The sequence below is a fragment of the Spermophilus citellus genome, assembly GCF_964194105.1.
Source record: "Spermophilus citellus genome assembly, chromosome: 15".
Taxonomy (NCBI): Eukaryota; Metazoa; Chordata; class Mammalia; order Rodentia; family Sciuridae; genus Spermophilus; species Spermophilus citellus.
In genome coordinates this window covers 81023135-81045925 of record NC_138195.1, presented here as the reverse complement: position 1 = coordinate 81045925, position 22791 = coordinate 81023135, and the positions used below count along the sequence as shown (strand labels likewise).

Sequence of the window (22791 nt, the reverse complement as noted above, 5' to 3'; positions counted from 1 at the left end):
TCACCATAGCAACGCGCCTATTTATAATATGGTCTACCTGCATCAAAGGCTCTGCAGACACTCAAGACAGGCCTAGCGCTGCAGCCGAGCCCAAGATGAAGCCTCCAACTCTCATGAGCATGTGAATGAAGCACTGCCAATTACATTACATGCCACAATTATTAGCATTGACTATCAATTTTTTTTTTCTTTCTACTCAACTTAGAGTAGAGGAGAAGATGAATTAAGACAGTTTCTAGGACATAGTGGAAACCCAACATGTGACTTCCTAAGTGCTTTGGCCATTTTTTTTTTACACTGGTAAACTCCAATTGCAGAGATGGAAAGGAAAGGATGCTAAAGAGAGCCAGACCTGAGGCTGCAAATCCTCACCAATGTCAGCTGACAAGGCCTGGTGAGGCGCCACTGGTTGACACGTAAGGCCTCAGTCATTCCCGCCAAGAGGGAGAAGTTTTAGAGGATCCCAGAACCAGACCCACACCAGGCCTGGGAAAAGAGAGGCTTTTGTTTCACCCTCTGGGAGACACCAGAACCCTCATCGGATTACCTACTTGCAAAAATATTACTCTTCAGAGTCCCTAATTTGGAAAGACAAACCAAATTGCCAACAAGTCCCAACTGCAGTCTCCCCTTCCCACTTGCCTTCCCGGATCAGTGAAGCGACCACACAGCACAAGAGGGCCAGCATCAGACAAGGCCCAGGTGAACCTCAAGGCATCCATCTACTAGTGATGTACCCTGGGGCCAATTCCCCCACGCTTTTGAAATTCACGTTGTTTATCTGTATAATTGGGTTTAAAGTTGTTTTGAGCATTAAGCTGAAAAATATATGGAACGATCTAGAAACTGACACATAGTGAGAGCTCAAAAAAAATACCTTTTTCTTCTTGTGGGTTTGTTTTTGTTTGTTTGTTTGTTTGTTTTTTGTTTGGTTTGGTTTGGTTTTTTTGTGGTGATGGTAGTACTGGGGATTAGAACCCAGGGCCTTGTGCATACAAGGCAAGTACCCTACCAACTGAGCTATAAGCTCTAGCCCTACTTTTTTTCTTGTTCTTAAGATTATTTCTGGAGTAATAATGATTGCTGAATAAACAACGCCTAAAATCCTACATACAACAGAACTACAAGAGAATCTCAAAATTATGAGACTCCCCCACTCCCAACACACACTTTCAAATCTGGTGAGCCTTCAGGAGAGTAAGCAACTCAACTGGACTACCCTAAACGGAATCATTAATGGTAAGCAGGCAGAGAGTGAACCATTATTTTCATTTAGTTAAACAGAACAAAGACCAAACGCATCCCTTGAACCAAAATGATTGATACAGAAGACAGAGCTTTAAAAAAAAAAAAAAGGCCATGGGGTTCATAGTTCAAGACACCCTCCTCTGCCCAGTGTTTCTTTTTTTTTTTTTTTTTTTTTTTTAGAGAGAGAGAGAGAGAGAGAGAGAGAGAGAGAGAGAGACAATTTTTTAATATTTATTTTTTAGTTTTCGGCGGACACAACATCTTTGTTTGTATGTGGTGCTGAGGATCGAACCTGGGCCGCACGCATGCCAGGGGAGTGCGCTACCACTTGAGCCACATCCCCAGCCCCTGCCCAGTGTTTCTTCTCCCAATAGACTATACATTCCTAAAGGACAGGTATTGTATCGCTGTACCTAGGCATCCCCAGGACAACTGATACACTTCAGACCCTGAGCAAATATTCCTTGCTAGTAGGGGTTTTTCCCCACTGAGGCATTCTATTTGTACATGTGTATTGCATCCCTAGAAAAAGAATACTGGGCTTGTCCCTCCTGTGTATCTTCATCTAGCTTCTTTGTGGCCCATGATGCCAGCTGGGGTCAGTACAATGGAGCCTATCTGTCTGGACAGGAGCAGAATATTCTGCCATTTTACTAGATTTTTGAACAGCACATCAAATCTGCAGCTGATCATTTCACACCTGTTTAATCTGCCTGTGAGGTTCACAACAACCTTCCCAGCTCCATGACCATCTATGATTTCAAACTGACCAATGTACCCAGGCTTCATTATCACAGTTAGAAACCCGAGGATGATTCTGGCACACAATCCAGTAAGAACCTGGCACTTGCCTCTCTGTTTCTTTTCTCATTCGTCCCAGAGTACCAGGCATTGCTGATACACTTGTGAGCCTGAGCCAGAACACTCAGGTGCACCACCACATGGGACGGAAAGATGGCGGAAAGATGTGTCTGTTGAATGCATTTGAACAAAGTTTCAGCTTCCTGGAAACTTCCCCAAAGTGGCTTTAGTTTTTTTAAATAAAAGCAAAGGATACAGTACTATTTCATTTCATTGTCACAACAAGCCTTGGAGACAGTTTCACAATGCCCATTTTATAGACAAGGAAACTGAGGTATCTGCTCAAGGTCATATGCAGACACTAAGCAGCAAAGCCAGAATTCAAAAATGGGTCTGACTCTGGAGTCCAGTTCTTAGCCAATTCCTTATTCTTGTACATGTGTATTGCATCCCTAGAAAAAGAATCCTGGGCTTGTCCCTCCTGTGTATCTCATGATGCCAGCTGGGGTCAGTTGATATTTCTCTTGGTATATGAAATGTGTCTGGAATAGTTCTTACCTATTAGTAGAGGCTCAGGAAGTATTTTAGTAGAAACACATAAGAATAAGCAGCTCAGGTTGTAGCTGCCAAGGCTCACAAACACCTGGGTCCACCATAGCAGAGAATGCTTCCACCTTTAAACTTTGCAAACTATGTAATTCTTCACTTCAAACATCATGCGATTAAAAGAAAAATTTTTTTCAATGCATGTCTTCACCCACCAATACCCGTAAGAGGAAGTCCATGAGCAAAAATCGCATGAAAAAGGCTGGACTTGTTCATCTCCAGGTATTAAATTATACTGAACTAGAAATTTCCAATCCAGGGATCCAGCATCCTCAAACCAAGGGAGCAGGAACAGGAGGTCGATGCAGCTCCCATCTGAGCCAAGCTTTCAGACATGACACTTCCTCAAAATCTTCCGGGGGAGGTAAGGGGAGGAACGCAGAAAATGCTCTAATACATCCTGTTAGCCATAGCCTGAGCATTTTCCACCAGAGAAACACCAAGTGCAACAACAGTGACTTATAAGTGTGCAGACCGATTATAGCTTTACTTTCAAAAGAGCTTTGATTGATCTTTTTTGATAGACCTGAAATAAATTAAACTAGATTGACTCACTTGAGAATGGACTCTAATCCCTTAGTCAGATCCCGGAGAACTCAAACCAAACCAGCTGTTAATTTAGGCTTTATAAGATAAAGCATGAGAAATCCAAGTTGATGTACCCCAGAGCAAAGCTTACATCATCTCTGCAAGCAATCAACCCACTGCTTCTTTCAGGAACTAATCAGTTCTTGGGTAAGTGGATGCCAAGCTTGTGCCCTCAGTGAAACCAGCTCAGAGAAAAGAGGAAAGACAAGAGAGGAAGACAGAACATCTCCTGACTCACTCCCCTGAGCAAGCCCGGATCCAGCCCAAGACATTTCCATTTTGCTTTCTGCAAGTCATCTGTCTCCTGTTCCATAAAGAGCCTGATGGCTCCAGAGCCCAAGTTCCCAGAAATCTGTCAAACAAGAGGAAGCCACTGACGCTCTCGATGTTTCTTAAAAAGAGGGGGAAGGCAGAATTACCCAGGAAAATATTCCCCACTACTATTTTATCCCTTCATCTTTGAAGATCACACTGTACACTTTATCATTTCTTCTGGGTGCCTTTGATTTGAATGTAGGAATCCCAATGCTTCTAAGAGACGGCTGCCCCTGGCACTAATAGAGTTAATAAGAATACACACACCCACAGGCCTCTTCCAAGCCAAACCCCGCTCACAACCAGACACCCAGCCCAACTTACGCCAACGTTTTTCCAAAAGGAATTAATGCTTCCACCCCAAGTGAAGGTGAGCATTCTCCTCTAAGGGGACCCCACCCACCGCCTCAGCCCAGGAGGCTGCAGCACTTGGGGGAACGGCGAGGCTGCCAGCCTCCTGCTTCTCAACAATGATGTCTCATAGAGCACTGCTTACTGAACATAAGGGGATCAATAACCGAAATCCAATTTAAGGAATTATGGTGCCTTCAGACTGTTTTTCCTCAACGATGAAAAAAGACAGGCATGTTGTTTCTGGAATTAAGCCAGAAGAAACTGATCCTTGTAGTAATACAAGAAAAAAGAAAGAAATCAATGTATGTGTTTATGTTGGGGGAGGGTACATCTCAAACACGAGTTAAAACCCGAGTAGTAAATGAATTTGTTTCATTCCATGGAAGGATCCTGAAGCTCATTTCAAAGCACTATTATGATATCCATGTGATGAGCAGAATGTGGCTCACCCCCGCTTCTGAAAAGCGGAAGAAATTTAAACCAAAAAGGTGGACATAACAAAATCAACCACAAACCGTGCCCACTTGTCCTTCATTAGTACAAGGATGGTCAGAGGTACCCCAGCCACTGTGGGAACCAGCCAGGCTCACAACCATCTGTCCTTCCTTTAAATAAAACAATCTACTGCTGTCTGGGCATGCAGGGCACTGGGCCACGGCTGTACACGTTGTCCATTTAATCCTGAGGTTTCACCCCCATTTTACAGGTAACACTGAGGCTCAAGGAGGTTAAACAACAGGCCAAGGACCACACACCATCAGTGGACAGCACAGCCTCAAGTGCCCAGGCCTATCAGACTTCAGTGCAAAGGGGGTACCTTCATCCCAGAATGCCTCTGTCACAGCAGAAACTTTTTTGTTGGGCGGGGAGGGTCACCCAGTGATACCACTGAGCCACATCCCAGCCCTTTTTTACATTTTATTTAGAGACAAGAACTCGATGAGTTGCTTTAGGACCTCTCTAATTTGCTGAGGCTGACTTTGAACTCACAATACTCCTGCCTCAGCCTCCTGAGCCACTGGGATTTACAGGCAAGCACCACCACTCCCAGCATACAGCAAAAACTCTCAACACCACATGGGCCACTTTTCTGGCTACTAATTGGTCTTGCCACCACATACATCCTGTGGGGGCATTTCACAGATGAGCAAACCTAGACCTGGAGAATAAGCTCTCCACAGCCACAACTGGCAGACGTAGGCATGTTCAGCACTCCTGGGCCCTAACTCCAATTATTAAGCCTCATCCTCTCCCGTAATTAATTCTTCCCTACGCCATACACAAAGGAGAGGTTCTCCCCGGAGAAAAATATCTCGCCTCACCGAGTGCTGCCTGGGGAAATACTTTTGTTGGGTGTTAATTGGAGGGGGGGTGGCTATTAGATTAAGTAAATTAAGACATTTCTGATAGGTAGGAAATAAATCAGCACTTGGAGGAACTAACCAATTAAAAAGGTACGATCAGCCCTTGCTGAATAGCATCCCCCAGGCCAGGACAAACCAGTGTTAGAAGGAAGGGAACCACAAGCAACTTCCTCAGCCTAAGGCCCCGGACACTACAGGACAGCCAAGGCCCCCTCCCAGCCGCAGCTCTCTGATTAACAAACCCTGCAGAAGTGCAAGTCCTTTTGCGATGAGGGGGTGAGGAGGGGTGGGAAGGTGGAATCACATCTATTATTTTCTGCCTCCCCAGGCCAAGAGCGGGAGAGTCGGGGAGAGTCCACAGCATGACAGCATGACGGCTTGCTGACACCTCACATTTCACTCCTGCTCTTTTTTATTGTGGCCTCTGAAAAGCTAAAGAAAGATAGCAATAAACCCACAGATCTCAAGGCACTGTGTTTTAATTCAGCCTTCTGCAAATGAGGAGGGCTGAAGGCTACCTTCTGGAACCTGGAGGTGTTAAAGAAACAACAGCTGCCTTCAAGTCACTGGGAGAATCGATGTCACTTCTTAACTGGGAATCCATCATTGTGGACAAGCTCCCCGTGCACCGCCTGAGTTGGCTGGACACTCACTTCTTGCTCAGGAGAGCCCCATCCAGCTGAGAGGCCAGCACTTCCTCCCATCAGGGGGGTAGCACCCAGAGACCCCGCGACAGCCAGCTTCCAATCACAAGTCCCCAAGGTCTCTTGGCCTTGGTAACCAACTAGCAGGCTCCTCTCTGAGGCAAATTGGAGGAGGACGGGGCAGTTACACGCTTATTACTAACTCAGACAAACGAGAGCCTGACCACGGCGGCCCAAGGAAAAGTCCCCTAAAGAAGTAGTGTCACCAAACTCACAACTCTGCCTTTTAGGACGGTAAAGGATGACATTTTAAGTTTTTTGTTTAATGAAGTTCTAAGCAATAGGAATTGAACCAAAGAAGACAGCAGACATTATGACCAAAAAGCCACAAATTCCTGTCTTGCTGTCACTAATTTCATGCCCATCAGAGGCTGAATAATTCCAAGTCCAGTCCCCCCTCTAGGTTTTTTGTTTTTGTTTTCTCCCCTCCATGGGGAGATAAATTGTCACAACGTGACCTCTTTTGCCATCACTCTCTTCAAAAGGTCTTCCAGCCTCCTCTCCTGCAGGAGAAATAACTCAGGATTGGATTCCTTTGTGAGGTTGGGGGGAAGGGCAGGAGAGGATATGCAGTACCATGTCACCAACTTGCCAGGGAAGTTTTCATGACAACGGTGCCACTGGGACACCCACCATAAACCTTCCTTACGTGCCAGGCACCAGCCTAGGCCCCCGACTCCGTCTCACAATGACCTGCAAAACAGCCAAGTCCCCCGTGGAACCCATTTCTCACAGGTGTGAAATGGAGGCGCAGAAGAGTGCAGCGATTGGCCCCCTTTGAAATGTTCGGCATGATGTGTTTTTTTAAAAGTGATGAAAATGAAATACAGAGTAAAGAAAGTTCATGCTTCCCGGGGAAATTCTGACCTGGAAACCAGTTAATAAGGAAAAGCCAAAGGAGACCACAGGAGAGCAGAGGACTGGGCGTGGTGTACAGAATAGGAAGATCAATCAGAGCTGTTCTAGATGTTTTCACATCAGTCCTTAGAGCTGTTACATAAGGAATGCTGAAAGACAGAAGAAGCCCCGTGGAGAGGCGTGTGACAGCCAGTGGCTCTGCAGTCACTTGTCAGGGTCCCCAGGCCCCTGGGGAACACCATGCATGGACTGGCTTGCCTCGGTCCTCCACTGGCCAGCAGCCCTGGTCAGCCTGGTTCCAAAGCAGACACATGCACAGGCTGCAGAGGGCAAGTGGGAACCACAACCCTAACCGAACCAGAAGTCAGACCGAGAGATAAAAATGCACTCTCAGCCAAAGCAGCGATAACAGAACCACGAAGGCCGAAACCAAAGCCATCTCTGCTTTGCATGTGGTGTGTGGTTTTGAGTGTGCACTGCTTACGTGTCCGGTCCCATTGAGAGTCACTGCCCTGCTCCTCGAACTATGCAAACCAGGGTGGCTGGGGGTTGTCACTCCCCCAAATTTCACCGTCGGGGTAGGGACCACCTAATGACTGTTGCCTTCTCAGAGACCACGTGGGATGGCGGGCACCCAACCCAACCTGTAGGAACAACTCTCTGGGTGCTCTTCCTGAGCTGCCCTAAAATGACAAATATCACAGAAGCAAAACTGTAGGATTTATTTTCTAGTGGAGATAAATTGGCAAATTTGAACAAGTGAAAAGGGACCCCGGCAGGCCAGGCATGGTGACACACACCTGTATTACCAGCAGTTGGGGAGGCTGAGGCAAGAGGATCACAAATTCAAAGCCAGCCTCAGCAAAAGCAAGGCAATAAACACCTCAGTGAGACCCTGTCTGTAAATAAAATACAGAATAGGGCTGGGAATGTGGCCCAGTGGTCAAGTGCCCCTAAGTTCAATCCCCAGGTACCCCCCCCCAAAAAACGGGGGAGGGGATCCCAGCAAAGCAGCTTTTTTCTCCTTTTTGTTTAGGGGGGGTGGCAGGGTGGGGGCTGAAATTCTGCTCCAAGGAAAGAGGCCCCCACATCCCTGAGGCTTTTTCCTCTGTGGCCAAGTCAAGCCTGAGCCCAGTTCCAATACAAATTCTAATGCACATGGCTTCACACTTTGGTCTTCTGCAGGAAGACGTCTGTCATCTGGTTTCATTATGACACTGTGGCTAGTGACAAGTTTCAAGACAACACAAACCAAATAAGGGTGCCTAAGACACACTGGTGGTTTGGTAAACAAGTCCTTCGCTTAAGGGCATTTTTAAACCACACTTAAAAGTCTCCTTTCAAGGAAAAAAGGTCTAAATACATTAATTAACAGGCTGCTCTAGGAATCATGAAGAAATAAATGCTGCTGGATTCCAGAATAAAAACTAAGCAAGTGAAAACCAGAAGGAGGGAAGCGGGGGAGGTTTGTTTTTTGATTTTAAGGATAAGAATAAAGTTCAGAACTTGGTGACTCCTGGAACAATTCTGCATTCAGCCTCATGCATTCAACACATCAGTCAAGTCCCCATTTAGATACCTCACTGTTTTATGTCTGCATCTTACTCAGTCCTAGGTCTTGATACATGTCTATATCCTAAGGATTAATCCAAAGAACAAAGGTTCCTCTTTGCATATGACAGCAAGATTTCAGCTCCGCGATAGTTCCAGAAAGCAGGAAGCTAACCAGGAAAAACACCCAAAGGGCCCTGAGAAGACTTGCCCTCAACACACAGAGCCCATTCCAGGCTGCAAGGTGGGGAGTCACCACCTGCCCAATTTCCATGTGTGACCCCACCCTCAGGAGTATAAATCTGACATCCACTTTTTTTTTTTAGATATTTATTTTTTAGGTATAAGTGAACACAGTACCTTTATTTTATTTTTATGTGGTGCTGAGGATGGAACCCAGTGCCTCACGCATGCCAGGCAAGTGCTCCGCCTCTGAGCCACTGACACCCACTTTTGAAGCAAAGCAGACAAGAATCTCTCATCAAACTCACTAAACACTAGGGCTGCTGTTTCCTTCATTGCAAACATCTTCAGATTCCAAAATGCATCCCTGTATGTTCCTTCCAAGTTCATTTAATGACCCCACTTTCTTGTTCCTAAGGGATTCGGGGGTCTACCATGGGGCAGCACAATCCGGGGGGCATTTTAGTGAACATGTTATGTAGATTTTCTCAAAGTGCTTTACCTACATTCTACTGGTAAGTAGATTGGGATATCCCAATTCATCCCAAAGTGCTGAAATGTTATTGTTGGGTCTCACATTTTTTTTTTATTGTTAACCCCTTAGTGCTTCTTCAAATGAATTTAACCCCGAGAAAACTAGAAAGTAAAATCCCACCCAATTTTGCCTCTAGGAGAAAAGGTTTGCCCAGAACGGGCACTCACTGTACACCATGTCCCCCTCCGGATGATAAACAGTACCCAGTGGCAGAACTCTCAGGGCTTCAACCTCCACTTACATTGTGAGATTTATGGGGGCTGGGGCGAGAGGGCAGAGCCATGAACTTCTCAGCCGCCCATTGCCAAGCTCCTTACACACGCTGGTCTTTACAGTTCTCCTTTCAACAGCAGTTTCCAAGTCCAGCCCACTCCACAAAGAAAAGAAAGAAGAAAAAAACCCAAACTAAAAGGAAAAAAGCAAACAATGACCACTCACACTGGGTGCTTCATCAAGCTCCTCCCCAAAATAAAAGGAGGCTACCGTCATCTAAGGACATCCTTGGGAAAGCCAGCCCAAGGATAAAAAGTAAAATCATAAATCTTTATGTGAAAATCACAGAAGTCCTGAGAACGCAAGCCAGGAACGAGCACTACGTGACACTGCGATAGGAGGTCCTTCCATACCTGAATGAGCCGGAATGTGGGAACCCAATGGGTCCAGGCAGGAAAGCTCCCTGACTTCAGGCCCCTCGTTTCATTTACCTCACCCATAATGCACCTACTGTGTGCAAGGCTGGGCCACCAGTCCATAGCTATTCTAAAACTAGAATTTTCAAATATGCATAATAGACATGTCAGAAGAATCATCGTCCCTTCCTGCTTTCCGAGAGAGAATCAAGTATCCCAGGACATCAATTTAAATTGAGCTACCCTCTGTCTCTTTTAAATCACTCTTTTGCTTTCTAGACAGAGCTTTGCGAGGCCTGTTCCAAGACCCAGAAGAGCCCACAAGGGTTACCAAGGGGCTGGAAACACCAGGAACCTCAAGTTTCCTGTGCGCCTCAGACTGTGCCTGGCATCTGGCATCAGCGCCTCTTCTCCTTCCTGCTTCACGTGTTTCCCTTATTGGTTCATTTACACAACACGCTCCCTGCGTGGCAGTCAGTACATCGTTTTGTCATTTCTGCCTTTCCCCGCCATTAGTGCAGGCTGCCAAGACGACACCCCAGCTGCCTCCCCAGAGTGGCCGCAGCACCAGCACATCCCTTTCCCCCAGTGGTCACCCCTTTGACTAATGTTCACCAACACTCATACATCATTCCCAAATTGGTCCAAATGAATTAAACACAGCTCTGCTTAACATTACGAGATTTAAATGGATTTTCTCTCTACAGGTCTGCCCCATAATTGGGTTTATCCATCTTGTTGAAGTACAGTTTACACTTGCTAACATCACGCCAATTCAAGCTACATTTTCTGCTCCAGTGGCAGGAGCAAGGCAGATTTGTCATCGGATCATAACAGGTAATTCAAACAACAATTAGTTTGATGACGGCCCGTATGTCAATGTCTGCTCCCAGCAGCCTGGCTCACACCGATGCTCTCTGTTCCTCAAGATGAATTGTCTTCACAATTCTTCAATTTCAATCATCAACAATGCTTACTGAATCAACTGAGCGACTCCTGACACAGGCTGTCTTCCCGCAGGGCGGTCCTACCAAAGCCACAGTGGGAAGGATCTCCTGCTCCCTTAGGATGGGCCACAGCCACACCACATCCATTCTCAAGCCTTGGAAAATTTCCCAATTTTCAACTAAAGCCATTTAGGCTGGTGCTTCATCACAACATCAAAATTCAGAAAGGCACAGAGTTCGGGAACAGAAAGCAATGACTGTGCAGGCTCATCCACAAGTAGGAAAACACTTGTTTACACGTTTTGAAGTCCTCTGCAGGAATGATAGATAACCACATCAAAGTCTAAAACATGTGCTGGGTGTGGTGGCGCATGCCCACAATCCCAGCTACTCAGGAGGATCAGAAGTTCAAGGCCAGACTGGGCAACTTAGCAAGACCCTGTCTTAAATCAAAAACCCAGTGGTAGAGCATCTCTGGGTTTAATCCCCCAAACCAATGGACAATACTATTCGCAATTTAAAAAAGGAATAAGAATAAGAATATCACCTTTAAAAGCCAAATAACCTCTGAGCATTAGGAAAGCTGGAAGGCAATCATATAAATATAAAGCAGTCCAACCATGTCTACTGGTTGTTTGAGCAATGCCACAGGCATTAAGACAGACTGCAAACGCTCCAACGGAGAGCGGATCTCAAACCCTGAAACCTGGAAAACAACATCAAGTTGACAAAAGAATAGAACATCCTTCTCAAATAATTTGGTAGAGTGTCCAAAAAACAAAAAGCAACAACAACAAAAAAACAACCCAATTATTATTACTGACATTTTATGTTGTGAAAGGAGCTGGGATTTTGTTTGTTTGTTTGTTTGTACCTTGTTTTGTTTTGGGGGAAGGGGGGTACCAGGAGTTGAACACAGGGGCACTTGAGTCACATCCCCAGCCCTATCTCAGATTCTATTTAGAGACAGGATCTCACCGAGTTGCTTAGCACCTCCTTGCTGAGGCTGCCTTTAAACTCACCATCCTCCTGCCTCAGCCTCCAGAGCCGCTGGGATTACAGGTGTGCGCCACTGAACCTGGCAGCTATTTTGTGTGTGTGTGTGTGTGTGTGTGTGTGTGTGTGTGTTGCTAGGGATTGAACCCATGGCCTTGTGCATGCAAAGCAAACATTCTACCAACTGAGCTATATCCCCAGCCCAGGAGCTGTTTTTTAAAAATTCAAAAAGAACTTTCTAGTTGCTGCCTCTGATACACCCACCCAACCTCACTTCTGCCTACAGTCATGTATTTAAACACACACCACTTGATGAACAGCTACTATGTCCTAGAAACCACCACGTGTGCTACAGGGACATGAAAAGCACATACATGATCAATCTCAGCCCTTCAGAAGAGCATACATTTTATTTTAATGTAACAAGAAGCCAGGCACAGTGGTACTCAGGAAATCAAGGCACAAGGATAGCAAACTCAAGGCCAACATGGACAACTTAGCAAGACCTGTATTTTTTTGTTTTTGTTTTTCAGGGGGGTGTACCAGGGATTGAACTCAGGGGCACTAAGCCACTGAGCCACATCCCCCAGATCCATTTTGGGTCTTATATAGAGATAGGGTATCAACTGAGCTGCTCAGTGCCTCGCTGTTGCTGAGATTGGCTTTGAAATCAAGATCCTCCTGTCTCAGCCTTCCCAGCCACTGGGATTTCAGGTGAGCACCACTGTGCCCAGCAAGACCTGCATCTTAAAAAAAGAGGGGTGGGTGGGACTGAGGATGGAGCCCAGTGGTAAAGCACCCCTGGGTTAAACCCTAGCACAGCAAAAATAAATAAATAAAAGTAACAAGGACCAGGCAGACATTTCTAAGTGACATGAGAGAAATGCAAACAGCTACCAACAGTAGTCATAAATCTTTGTTACCCAGCAAAGATAGTCCAGGTTATCAAATTTATCATGTGTGATGTTCCTGACAGCAAATAAAAACTACACAATGCATATCAGGATAAGGCATGCTCTAAACCTGCAAGCCAGCACTTCACAGACCCCGCAGGGAAAGCGGCCACTAAGCTCTTCCCTGCACCATGGCCCTGCCCAGCTCATTACACCTTGTCTCATCTACCCACCGACCCCCCCATCTGAAAACAGGCACTACCCTTCTCCCCATTTTGCAGATTACGAAACAAACTCAGCAGAACTAAGCCACAAACCCAGGCTATCTCCAAGGCAACAGACACAAAACCTGAACCACCCACCTGGGTCCAGGAAATGCAAAGGTACCACCACCACACCATTGGGGGCAGGGCAACTCCTGACACTGTTCTACAAAGCCCGCAGCTCCCATCCAGGGGTCATTGTGACCCCCCAGAGGAACTGGACAATCTCTAAAGGCAATTTTGGTTGTCACACTTCTGTTGGGTGCTAATAGAATCAAGAGGGCGGAGGTCAGAGATGGGGGCTACACACACCTCCTTTAGTGCACAGGACAGTTAGTTCCCTGCGATAAAGAACTTACTCAGCCCTAAACAGCACCAGTACTGAGGCTGAGAAACTTCCATCAAGCCATCCCACCCACCCACCCACACCTCTACCAACCAATGCAAAGACACGTCACTCGACAGAGAATCACGGTGCATGTACCTAATGCACCAGTGGTTTTGGTGAAACCCTCAGGAATAATGTGGTCTGCTGCCATTTGTGTTTAATTGAAGAGTATGCTGAGATTTCAAGGTAAACCGGTTTTAAAAAAAGAAGAAGAAAAATTGCAGCCACTTATCTGTTTGATCAGGGTTTGATACCATTCAACCAAATCAAACTCCAGAAACAAATTAAGTGCTAAGCCTGATAAGCCTCCAAATGTCAGCCATAACCCATTTAGAAATTTCTGTGCTCAGCTAAACAGCTCCATGATTTTCAGGGACTTAATAAAAAGTAAATATTATAAAGTGGAACTTACAAATTCTACTAAGAAAACACAACCAGCTGACTGCCACTCAGCACTATGGCCCAGGAGGGGCACACGGATGGCAGACAGACATTCCCCCTGTCCCTTACCAGCCCTCTCCCAAACCAGGCAGGCTGGTCCCCACCAAGCCTTAACATGGTGGAAAACGAACAGATACCTCTCAATACATGCAAATACGAAGGTACAATTAGAGCAGATTTATGTTTTAAAATGACATGAGCAAAAAACGGTAAAAACTGGATTGCTTTATTTCATCTCGCCAATGCAAGACAACTGCTGGTGGCAGACACTAACTTCTATTTAAAAGATGGAAATGACCAGGAGGTGGACTCTTGGGATTCTCAGCCTGCCCTATTTCCGCCAAGATGTGGGACCTTTGACAAACCAATCCACTTCCCTGACCCCTTCCCTGCGCCCCAGTCAGTTTCCTGACCTAACAAAATGCACTATCTTTGCTGCACTCCAGAGGAGTCTGGGGCGTAAGCATCCGCACCTCCTGGGAAGCTTGTCACCTGGGAAGCTTGTCAAGAAATGCAGAAGCCCGGCCCCACCCAGATCGGCTGACCCTGAATCTGCGATTAGGCATGACCTGCAAATCTGAGCCGCACCAGACTCCCAGGCTCCCTCCCCCTTCAGGCTCCTACCCTGGCCTGACTGACACCAGATCCCACTGTCACTCACCGGTACTAACCTAGGCCACCGGGGTGTCATCCACTACCTGTTCATGAGTGTTCAACCACCTGAACAGACACAAGCCATCCTTCAGAACAACGGCCTCTTTTCACCCCTTAGCAAAGAAAAATAAAGAACCCAACAACAACAAAAAAAGGCCTTGCAACAACTGCCTTCTAAGGAGACCCTGAGCAGGGAAGGGTGCAGACTCCCGGATGCCCCAAACTGGAGTTCCCCAGGGTCGCCTGGAAAGCATTGGCCAACCAGGGATGCAAGGACCAGCCCCCAGGCATGGTGAGCCAGTTTTCTGGGGCAGGGCCTGGCCCTGGGCATTGCTCAACCTTCCCAGGTGACTAACACACAGCCAGAGGTGGGAACCATGGTCCTCATCGAGTGGTTCTCCAAGTGCTGTCCCCAGAAAAGGGGCCTTAGCTTTACCCAAAAACTCACTAAAACCACAACCACGGAGACCTACCCTAGGCCTACAGAACATGGAAGAGGGTGGGACAGCAACATGCATCTTAAACTCCCAGGCGCCTCTGGGTTCAGAACAGGCTGACCTACAGGATCCCCCTGGATGGAAATTTCCAAGGAGTAGAACCAGGATTCTCTATCTCTGAGCAGTTACCAAGTGATTGCTAGTATATAGTCCAGAAAGCTGGGTAGCAGCCTCTGCCTAGGCCCCCCTGAGCACTCCCACTTGGAGCCAGGGATGGAACCCAAGATCGCAGGGATACTAGGCAAGTGCTCTGCCGCTGAGCCACACCCAGCCTTGAGCTCTCCACTCACAGGCCTCCTCTGAATCCTAACTGACCTTGGACAAAACAGGTTTCTTCATTTACAAAATTTACAAAAATGAGGATAATGGTGATGATAACAGTAACTACCCTTTCAGATTTCCCTATGTGTCATAAAGAATCAATAAATAATTCACATAAAGTACTTAATATCAGACCCAATGCATCAGAAGGATTCAATAAACATAAGCTGCTATCATTAACGGTTGCTATCCCCTCTGACCCCGAGACCAAACGCTCTGTCCACACTGCTCCTTCACCAACAAACGCCTCCTCTTGAGCTCTGCAGAGTAGCTGGCCGCTGCACGTGAGCACCGAGAAAAGGCCTCAGAAAGCCCAGCAGTCACTTTCCCATTCAAAATGAGAAAATGTCATCCCAATCCAGAACCTGCCAGGCCTCAATTTTGATTCAGCAACTGAAAATGAATGAGCAGCCAATAAACGATCAATTGATTGATTTCAGAAAACTCTAAGGAAGCCATGCTCAACCTTGAGCCGGCTGAAAAATCAAAACCGTGAATCACAAAATACCACTCTTGGACTGTGCCAGAGACCTAGAGACTGAAGGGGTGGGGTGTTTAAAACTGGTATTTGATGGGCTGGGGCTGAAGCTCAGTGGAAGAGCACTTGCCTAGCATGTGGGGGGCACCGGGTTCAATTCTCAGCACCACATATAATAAATAAAATAAATAAGGGGCTGAGGTTGTGGCTCAGTGGTAGAGCTCTCACCTAGCACCTGCTCGCCTAGCACCTGTGGGGCCCTGGGTTCAATCCTCAGCACCACATGAAAATAAATAAACAAAATAAAGGTATTTGTCCATTCACAACTAAAAAAATTTTTTAATAAATAAATATGAAGGTCCATCAACAACTAAAAAATATTTTTAAAAATAAAAATAAATAAAACTGGCATTTGAAACATCGCTGGATTTTGAGACAAAAGGGATTTCCACCTGTTTTGGTCACTGATGAATCTCCAGGGGCCTGGCACACATATGGACACTACGTATTTTTAGTGAATGAGGGTTCTGAATATGGATTCAACAATTAGGCCCAAAGTCACTGCTGCTGAAATGAGTGAACCTCCTGAGTGAGTTACTGGCATCCACGGGCTTTGTGCAGCTTCTCTAGTGAAAAGTAAGTAACAACCACCATATATATAACTTTCACTTCTGTTTGTAGAGGAGTATGGGGAATTGAACCCAGGGCACTTAGCCACTGAGACACATCCCCAGCTCTTTGAGGCTGGCCTTGAACTTGTGATCCTCCTGCCTGAGCCTCCTGAGTTGCTGGAATTTAAGTCATACACCACCACATAAAGCACCCTTCACTTCTTTAAGATGAACATGATATCTTTATTTTATTTACTTATAATTACACAGTATTGAGGATCGAACCCAGTGCCTTACACGTACTAGGCAAGCACTCTACTGCTAAGCTACACCCCTGGCCCCACTCTTCAGTTGTTTTTTGTTTTGTTTTTTGGTTTTGGGTTTTTTTTTTTTTTTCGTTTTTTTGGTACTGGGGATTGAACTCAGGGGCACTCGATCACTGAGCCACATCCCCAGCCCTATTTTGTATTTTATTTAGAGACAGGGTCTCACCGAGTTGCTTGGTGCCTCACCATTGCTGAGGCTGTCTTTGAACTTGCGATCCTCCTGTCTCGAACTCCCAAATTGCTGGGATTATAGGTGTGCGCCACTGGGCCCAGCACTCTTCAGTTCTTTAGGGAACGTGAGAGTGTAACCTCAGAGCCAGAGCCTAAAGGGAAAGCACAGGGCGACCACACCTGGAACTGAACTCATTCCTGGGAGTCCCCCATTCAGCCCAGATCTGCAAATCCTCATGAACCCAGAAAGGCCAGAACTTGGGGTGGGTGAGAAGACAGGCCCAGAACACAGAGACCACCATCATCAGAAACCCAAAGTAGGGCACAGCCTGGCAAACACTGCCACCTCTTTCTTAAATTTTGGTCAAATCTTCTGGTACTAATCTCTGGCCCTATCCATCCTATTGGCAAAGAGAGGAACTCTGAGCTGTAGCACCTCTCAAGTCTTAATGACTTTAAGATGTGGACAAGACATCCTGGTCATGTCAGGAATAAGGGATCAACATGGCACAATATTTACCCTCCAGTTTGGTGTACCTCCTCTCCCTGGCTCCAAAAACCACTCAGGCTCCAGAGGAGAATCCTGGTGGCCCTGGCAGAGGAGTTCTAGGACCAAGCAGGAATCTTCAGGCATAAGGACAAGAAAGAAAGCAACACCCACTGCAGAGCTGCAGAGTCTCCACCGCTCAGCTGTGTAAACAAATAAAACGGTCCATTTCTTCTGGATCCTCTCCTGGTTGTCTTTGCACACACACACAAGCACGCATATGCACACGCGCACACACAAACCACATCACATCTTAGAAGAGAAACAACTAAGAAAGGTCTACACAGTTTGTTTTTGCTGCTTGAAGTTTCTCCCTCCTTAAATCACATCTGACTTAGTGTTAAAATATCAACCTCTGGCCAAAATACTCTTAAAACAAAGGCTTAATTGGTTGAAGTAGCCCTTCTGAAAACCAGAGGAAACATCTTCTGTGGCTCTTGACCTTGATTACAACACTTCTCTTGGGGTGGGAATCATGATGATAGCAGGAGCTTTGGAAGAGCTCCCTTGGGGCAGGCAACAGAAATACCTAAACACTGAGCTACAGTCACCTGTAAGGCCTCCCGGGAGGAGCTGCTCTATGGTGTCTGCAACCCAGCCTGCTCCTCCTCTTCCCAGTGAAGGGTGATGGCGGGAGGAGGTCCTGAGGGCTGGAACCAGAGGTCAAACTACGTAAAGGGCCAGCAGTGAAACGTGGGCAAACTGACCTCCAATCACAACTAGATACTTCTATTTCCCTCCACCACATTCCACTCACATTCTAATAACTATGCTAGTACGTTTCAATGACAACTGTCCAGTGTTCAGACCTCTCTCAAAAGATAAAACTCAAAAGCTAAACACATATGCACCCCTCCATCTTTCCAAATCCACTCCTGGTGATTGGTGATTGGTGGGAAGGAGGCACGGGGCGGGCGGGGGGGGGGGGGGTTTCTAGGACTTTATTCATACTAACAAAAGCCTGGAAGTAAACCAAATATACAACAACAGAGAAAGGACAAACGCATGGGACATGTTTGTACATGGAACGCTACGTGGCAATGCAAAAGGGCAAGTCATTGCCACCCACAATGATAGGGGTGTAACTCCCAGGCACAATGCTGCGTAGGCACAGGCACCAAACAGTATGTTCTGAATGACTCCATGTACATGAAGTCAAAAACCAGGAGAGACTAATCCACCATTAGAATTTTCACAAGGGGCGGGCACCGTGGTGCACGCCTGTGATCCCAGAGGCTCAGGAGGCTGAGACAGGAGAATCCCAAGCTAGAAGCCAGCCTCAGCAATGGCAAGGTGCTAAGCAACTTAATGAGATCCTGTCTCTAAATAAAATTCAAAATAGGGCTGGGGATGTGGCTCAGTGGTTAAGTGCTCCTGAGTTCAATCCGGAACCCTCTCCCCCCCACCCCACCCCACCCCAAAAAAAAAGAATTTTCACTGGAAGCAGGAAAAAGGAAGAAGACAGATGACTGGGAAGAGAAGGAAAGAAGGGAGACTTCTAGGGATTTTCTCTACCAGATGTCAGAAAACCCAGCCAATGTTTGCTTTTATAAATAAAGTTTTATTGGCACATGGCCAGACTTCATCCTTTATGTCTATCTTCAGATGTTTTCAAACAACAAGAGCACAACTGAACAGTTGCAACAGAGACCATATGGCCCAAAAAGCCTAAAATATTTTTTTTACATGGCTCCCTACAGGAAAGATGTTCCAACTCCAATCTATATATTGATCTGGATGATAATCTCGTGGACGTTCACATGTGAAAGTCTGTCTACCACTCTATGAAGAACTGTGTATGAGCTGTATTCATATTCCCCTTCAGTGATACTTCCAGAAAGTCAGGGGGCTGAGAATGCAGGTTAGCATGCACAAGGTCCTGGGTCCAAACCCAAACACACACACACACACACACAAAGGCGACAAAATTAAATAGCGGTCTTCTTTAAAAGCCCTTTTAATTTTCATTCCAGTTACACGTGTTATTCTTTTGGGAGAATGTGCTCATTTATATTGCCCTTGTCTTTTCAAACCTAAGGGGAGCTAGGAGATTGTCAAAAATGGGGGGATCCCAACAAGGCAACTGAGATCAGCTCCAAACCTATGAGCGCGCCAGGTCTACAGAATCACTCAGAGGCCATTCATACAAACGGTGGACTTGGCCAGTCCCGAGATTACAGGAGAGACGGGAGGGAGAGGGGGTGAATCTCATGTGATGCACGGTGTCATACTAGGAGGCTATTTTAGGATACAGCTTAGGAGAGCAGCATGCCCAGCTCCAGCTGAAATACAGTATGTATTAAGGTGAGACAGTTCTAAGTTTCCAGGGAAGAAAATTCCTCCCGACAATCACATTGCATTTAAACCCTTAAGTGAAGAATGGGGTACGGGGGGGGGGGTGTGTGCAAGGGGTGCCCGGGAGGGGCACCACTCTGTCTTCTCCCCATCTACCCTGCGACCAAGCTGCCCGGTGTACTCTGGGAACAATTTCGATTTGTCTGAGGTTTCCCTTTATTTTTCCCTTTGCTTCTTTTGTTTGGTTTTGGCCATTTATCCTTTGATGATCACACTAAAATTACAGCTCGATGCCATTTGGCTGGGCCTCGTGCTGGTCTAGCAGACACTGAGGGAGAATGAACACTGAAAGCATGGTGCTGGGTCTCTAATAAAACGTCCCTCTGTTTGCCCACATGGGCATCAAGCCTCAGCAAATAGAAGCAGGGGAGAACAATACTACCTGTTCATGGAGGAATAGTGATGGTTTCAGTCCTCCAAACAATGAGCTCTGTAATTTACTCCATCTTCCTCCTGAGAAAGAGCTTCACATGGCCTGCACCGTGCCAGGTGGTTTGGAGAAAGACGAACTGCTCGGCCAAACAAGGGGCACTTCAGCTCCGGGTGTAAAGATTCAACAGCTGGTCTGGTCTGGGCTGGTCTCCCAGTGACATGGCCCCAGCCAGCCTTTCCACACCAAGATAAGGATCACTATCCTATTGGGCCTCCACAATTCGTAACCCCCAGGGGAACAGGATTTTCCAGCAATCCCAGAGATGTAGTAGGCCTCAGGCCACCATGGGTTCACCCAGTCACCAAGAGTTAGGGTCTGGGCTTGTTCTCCAACCAAGCCTGCCTCTAAGCCATTTTCTGAGCACAAGACGTACTAGGCCTTAATCAAGAGAGAAGAGGGTCCAACAGGAAGTGTGCCAGCAAGAACAACTGTACCACCGCCTTCGTGCCAGTCTTGAAAGTATCTGCGGGTGGAGGGGTAAAATCAAGAGTCGCAATTTCCCCCTAAAACACACAAACAGAAGATCAGCAGCACCACCACAGAAGTAATCAAAATATTTTTAAACTAAGTTACTGCAGCCTTGAAAGAAGTACAAAAAAGACCAGGAATCCACCAAATAAAAATGTCTGCTGACTCATACTTTCCACTGGGGGAAGAAGTCCATCTACCTGGGGCAAATGGCTATTTCAAAGTCTTATCGAGGACGATGCAGAACTTGAAATAGCAAAGCTACCAAGAGGTGATGTGGTAGGAGGTGGGAAAGGCCACACACACCCCCACAGAAGCGTGCAGACACACACACATGCACACACACCATCTGCAAAAGCTTGCTGTGGGAACAGGGGCGGTGGGGCACCGTGGCTGATCCACCACATCACATCGACCTACAAGCAGAAGAAAACCCAGACCCAACCTTCCCACACCACACAAATGGCTCCAAGAGCCTCCCTCCCAAGGGTTAAAACAGAACCCTCGAGAAGTTTTGGTACAGCCAGTTACACCATGAGGACATCCACCCTAGCAAGGCCAGGCAGACAGACGAAAATCCTATTAGTCTGCTCCCCCCCCCCCCCACTACTGCTGTTGGCTTCAGTTCAGCCGAGTCTATATTAGTCTGTGATTTGTTTAGCCTTTGGATTTAAGAGAATGGAAGTACTACGTGAGCAGGAAACAGGACACTCATCAGAAGCTGGGATCTGTCACCTCTCCCTCCCGGCACTTTCAGTGTCATATATCAACAGGCCCAAGAGAAATCAACATTTCAGGACGATCAGGTCAAAAGTGATATTCTTAGCACCACTTAACATGATTTTGATCCCCCGGAAACAACTCTCTCTGGCTGTCACACGGCCTCCTCTCCCATCTCCCCACTGAACGCTTCTCGTTCACATTCTGTCATCCCATTTCATTCTCAGTTCAGGATCCCTCCCCTGTGCAAAAAGCAGTAACCAAGTTGGGGGGTCCAGGTGCCCACCAAGCCTGATCAGGACATCTTAACAATAAACACAGGCTTCTCTTTCTTCCCGTATCTTTAAATCATTTTAGCAGCATTTCTTCTATTCTTCTTTCTTCTTTGCTTCCCACCTCCCCCAGGGATACAGCCGCCGCCGCCGCCGCCGCCACCACCACCAGTACCACCACCACCACCACCAAGTAGTACCACCACCACCACCACCACCACCACCATCATCATCATCATCATCATCATCATCTAGGTGGGGGAGGGACAGAGAATAAAACACACAAGAGACCTCCATATTGACAATTCAAGCTTCAGAATCTCTTGCATTTCCTACCTGAATTGCAATCTGGTGCTCAATCGTTTTGTACGCAGAGTAATGTGTGCTGCCGGACTGAAAATGGAGCTGTAGAAAGAAACCAAATCAAAGCGTTCTGCTTATGTCACAAACTACAAGAAAACATCTTAAGCAGTTTATGAATAGCAGACAAACCTTCCTAGATTGAACTGAAGCCTTGGCATTCAATCAAGACCTGTGTACTTTTATTTGTTGCTATGGATAAGATGATCATACTAATCTAAGGTAAAGTTAAAAAAAAAAAAAGCGCCTATTCAATAAGCAAAAAGGGGAGGAGGGGGCAGGAGTGAGAATCAATGACATGAAAAGGAAAGACTGATGCCCATTAAGACATAAAGGAAGCCAGTGTGCTGAGCAGGAGGCTGCAGAAAAATTGACTGTGTGCTGCAAAAAGTCGTCAGGATTGCGACACAGAGGCGAGAACACAGACAGGAGAGAAAGGATCAGAAGCCACAGGACTGCAGCAGGTGGGAGCCCCTTCCCTACTTCCAATAACCGGGCCCTGGCTCTCCAGCACAGTTCTCTTTCTGTCCAACAGAATCAGGGGCCACCCGATGACGCCTCGCACATTCCTTCACAGTGACTAGGCCATCCAGGCCATCCCTGCAGCCTCCACTCTAGTAATCCACACTCCCCCCAAGAGGGGACCAAGCTTGCCCAAGAGCCACCGCATTCTAAGGACCACCTACTGGTAAGTCACTGGCTCATTCAGATCCTCCAAGGCACAAGGCTCAAGAGGGGCCCCAGCCTCTCCCTTTACAGCCCTGCAGACCACCCATCACAGAAGGGGGTTATCCCAAACAGAAAGGAATACCAAGATTCCTCACCCAATTCCCATGTTCCCAAATAATTACTTGTTTATCTCAGGATCCAACCAACTGAGAAAACAAACAGCATCTGCCAATTTATTTTATAAA

At 46.7% G+C, this 22791-nt stretch overlaps 1 protein-coding gene across 47 annotated transcripts in view; it reads right to left on the bottom strand.

The window, feature by feature from the left end:
• The window catches only part of TCF7L2 (transcription factor 7 like 2), a 187983-nt gene that overhangs the window by 152983 nt on the left and 12209 nt on the right, over positions 1 to 22791 (bottom strand). For 28 of the 47 annotated variants that reach the window (XM_081267242.1, XM_081267241.1, XM_081267285.1 and 25 more), the window contains exon 4: positions 21854 to 21922. The exons of the other annotated variants lie outside the window; for them this stretch is intronic. In XM_081267242.1, the coding sequence (XP_081123368.1) occupies positions 21854 to 21922 (69 nt within the window). The remainder of the gene's footprint in view (positions 1 to 21853; positions 21923 to 22791) is intronic. 47 annotated transcript variants of the gene reach the window in all.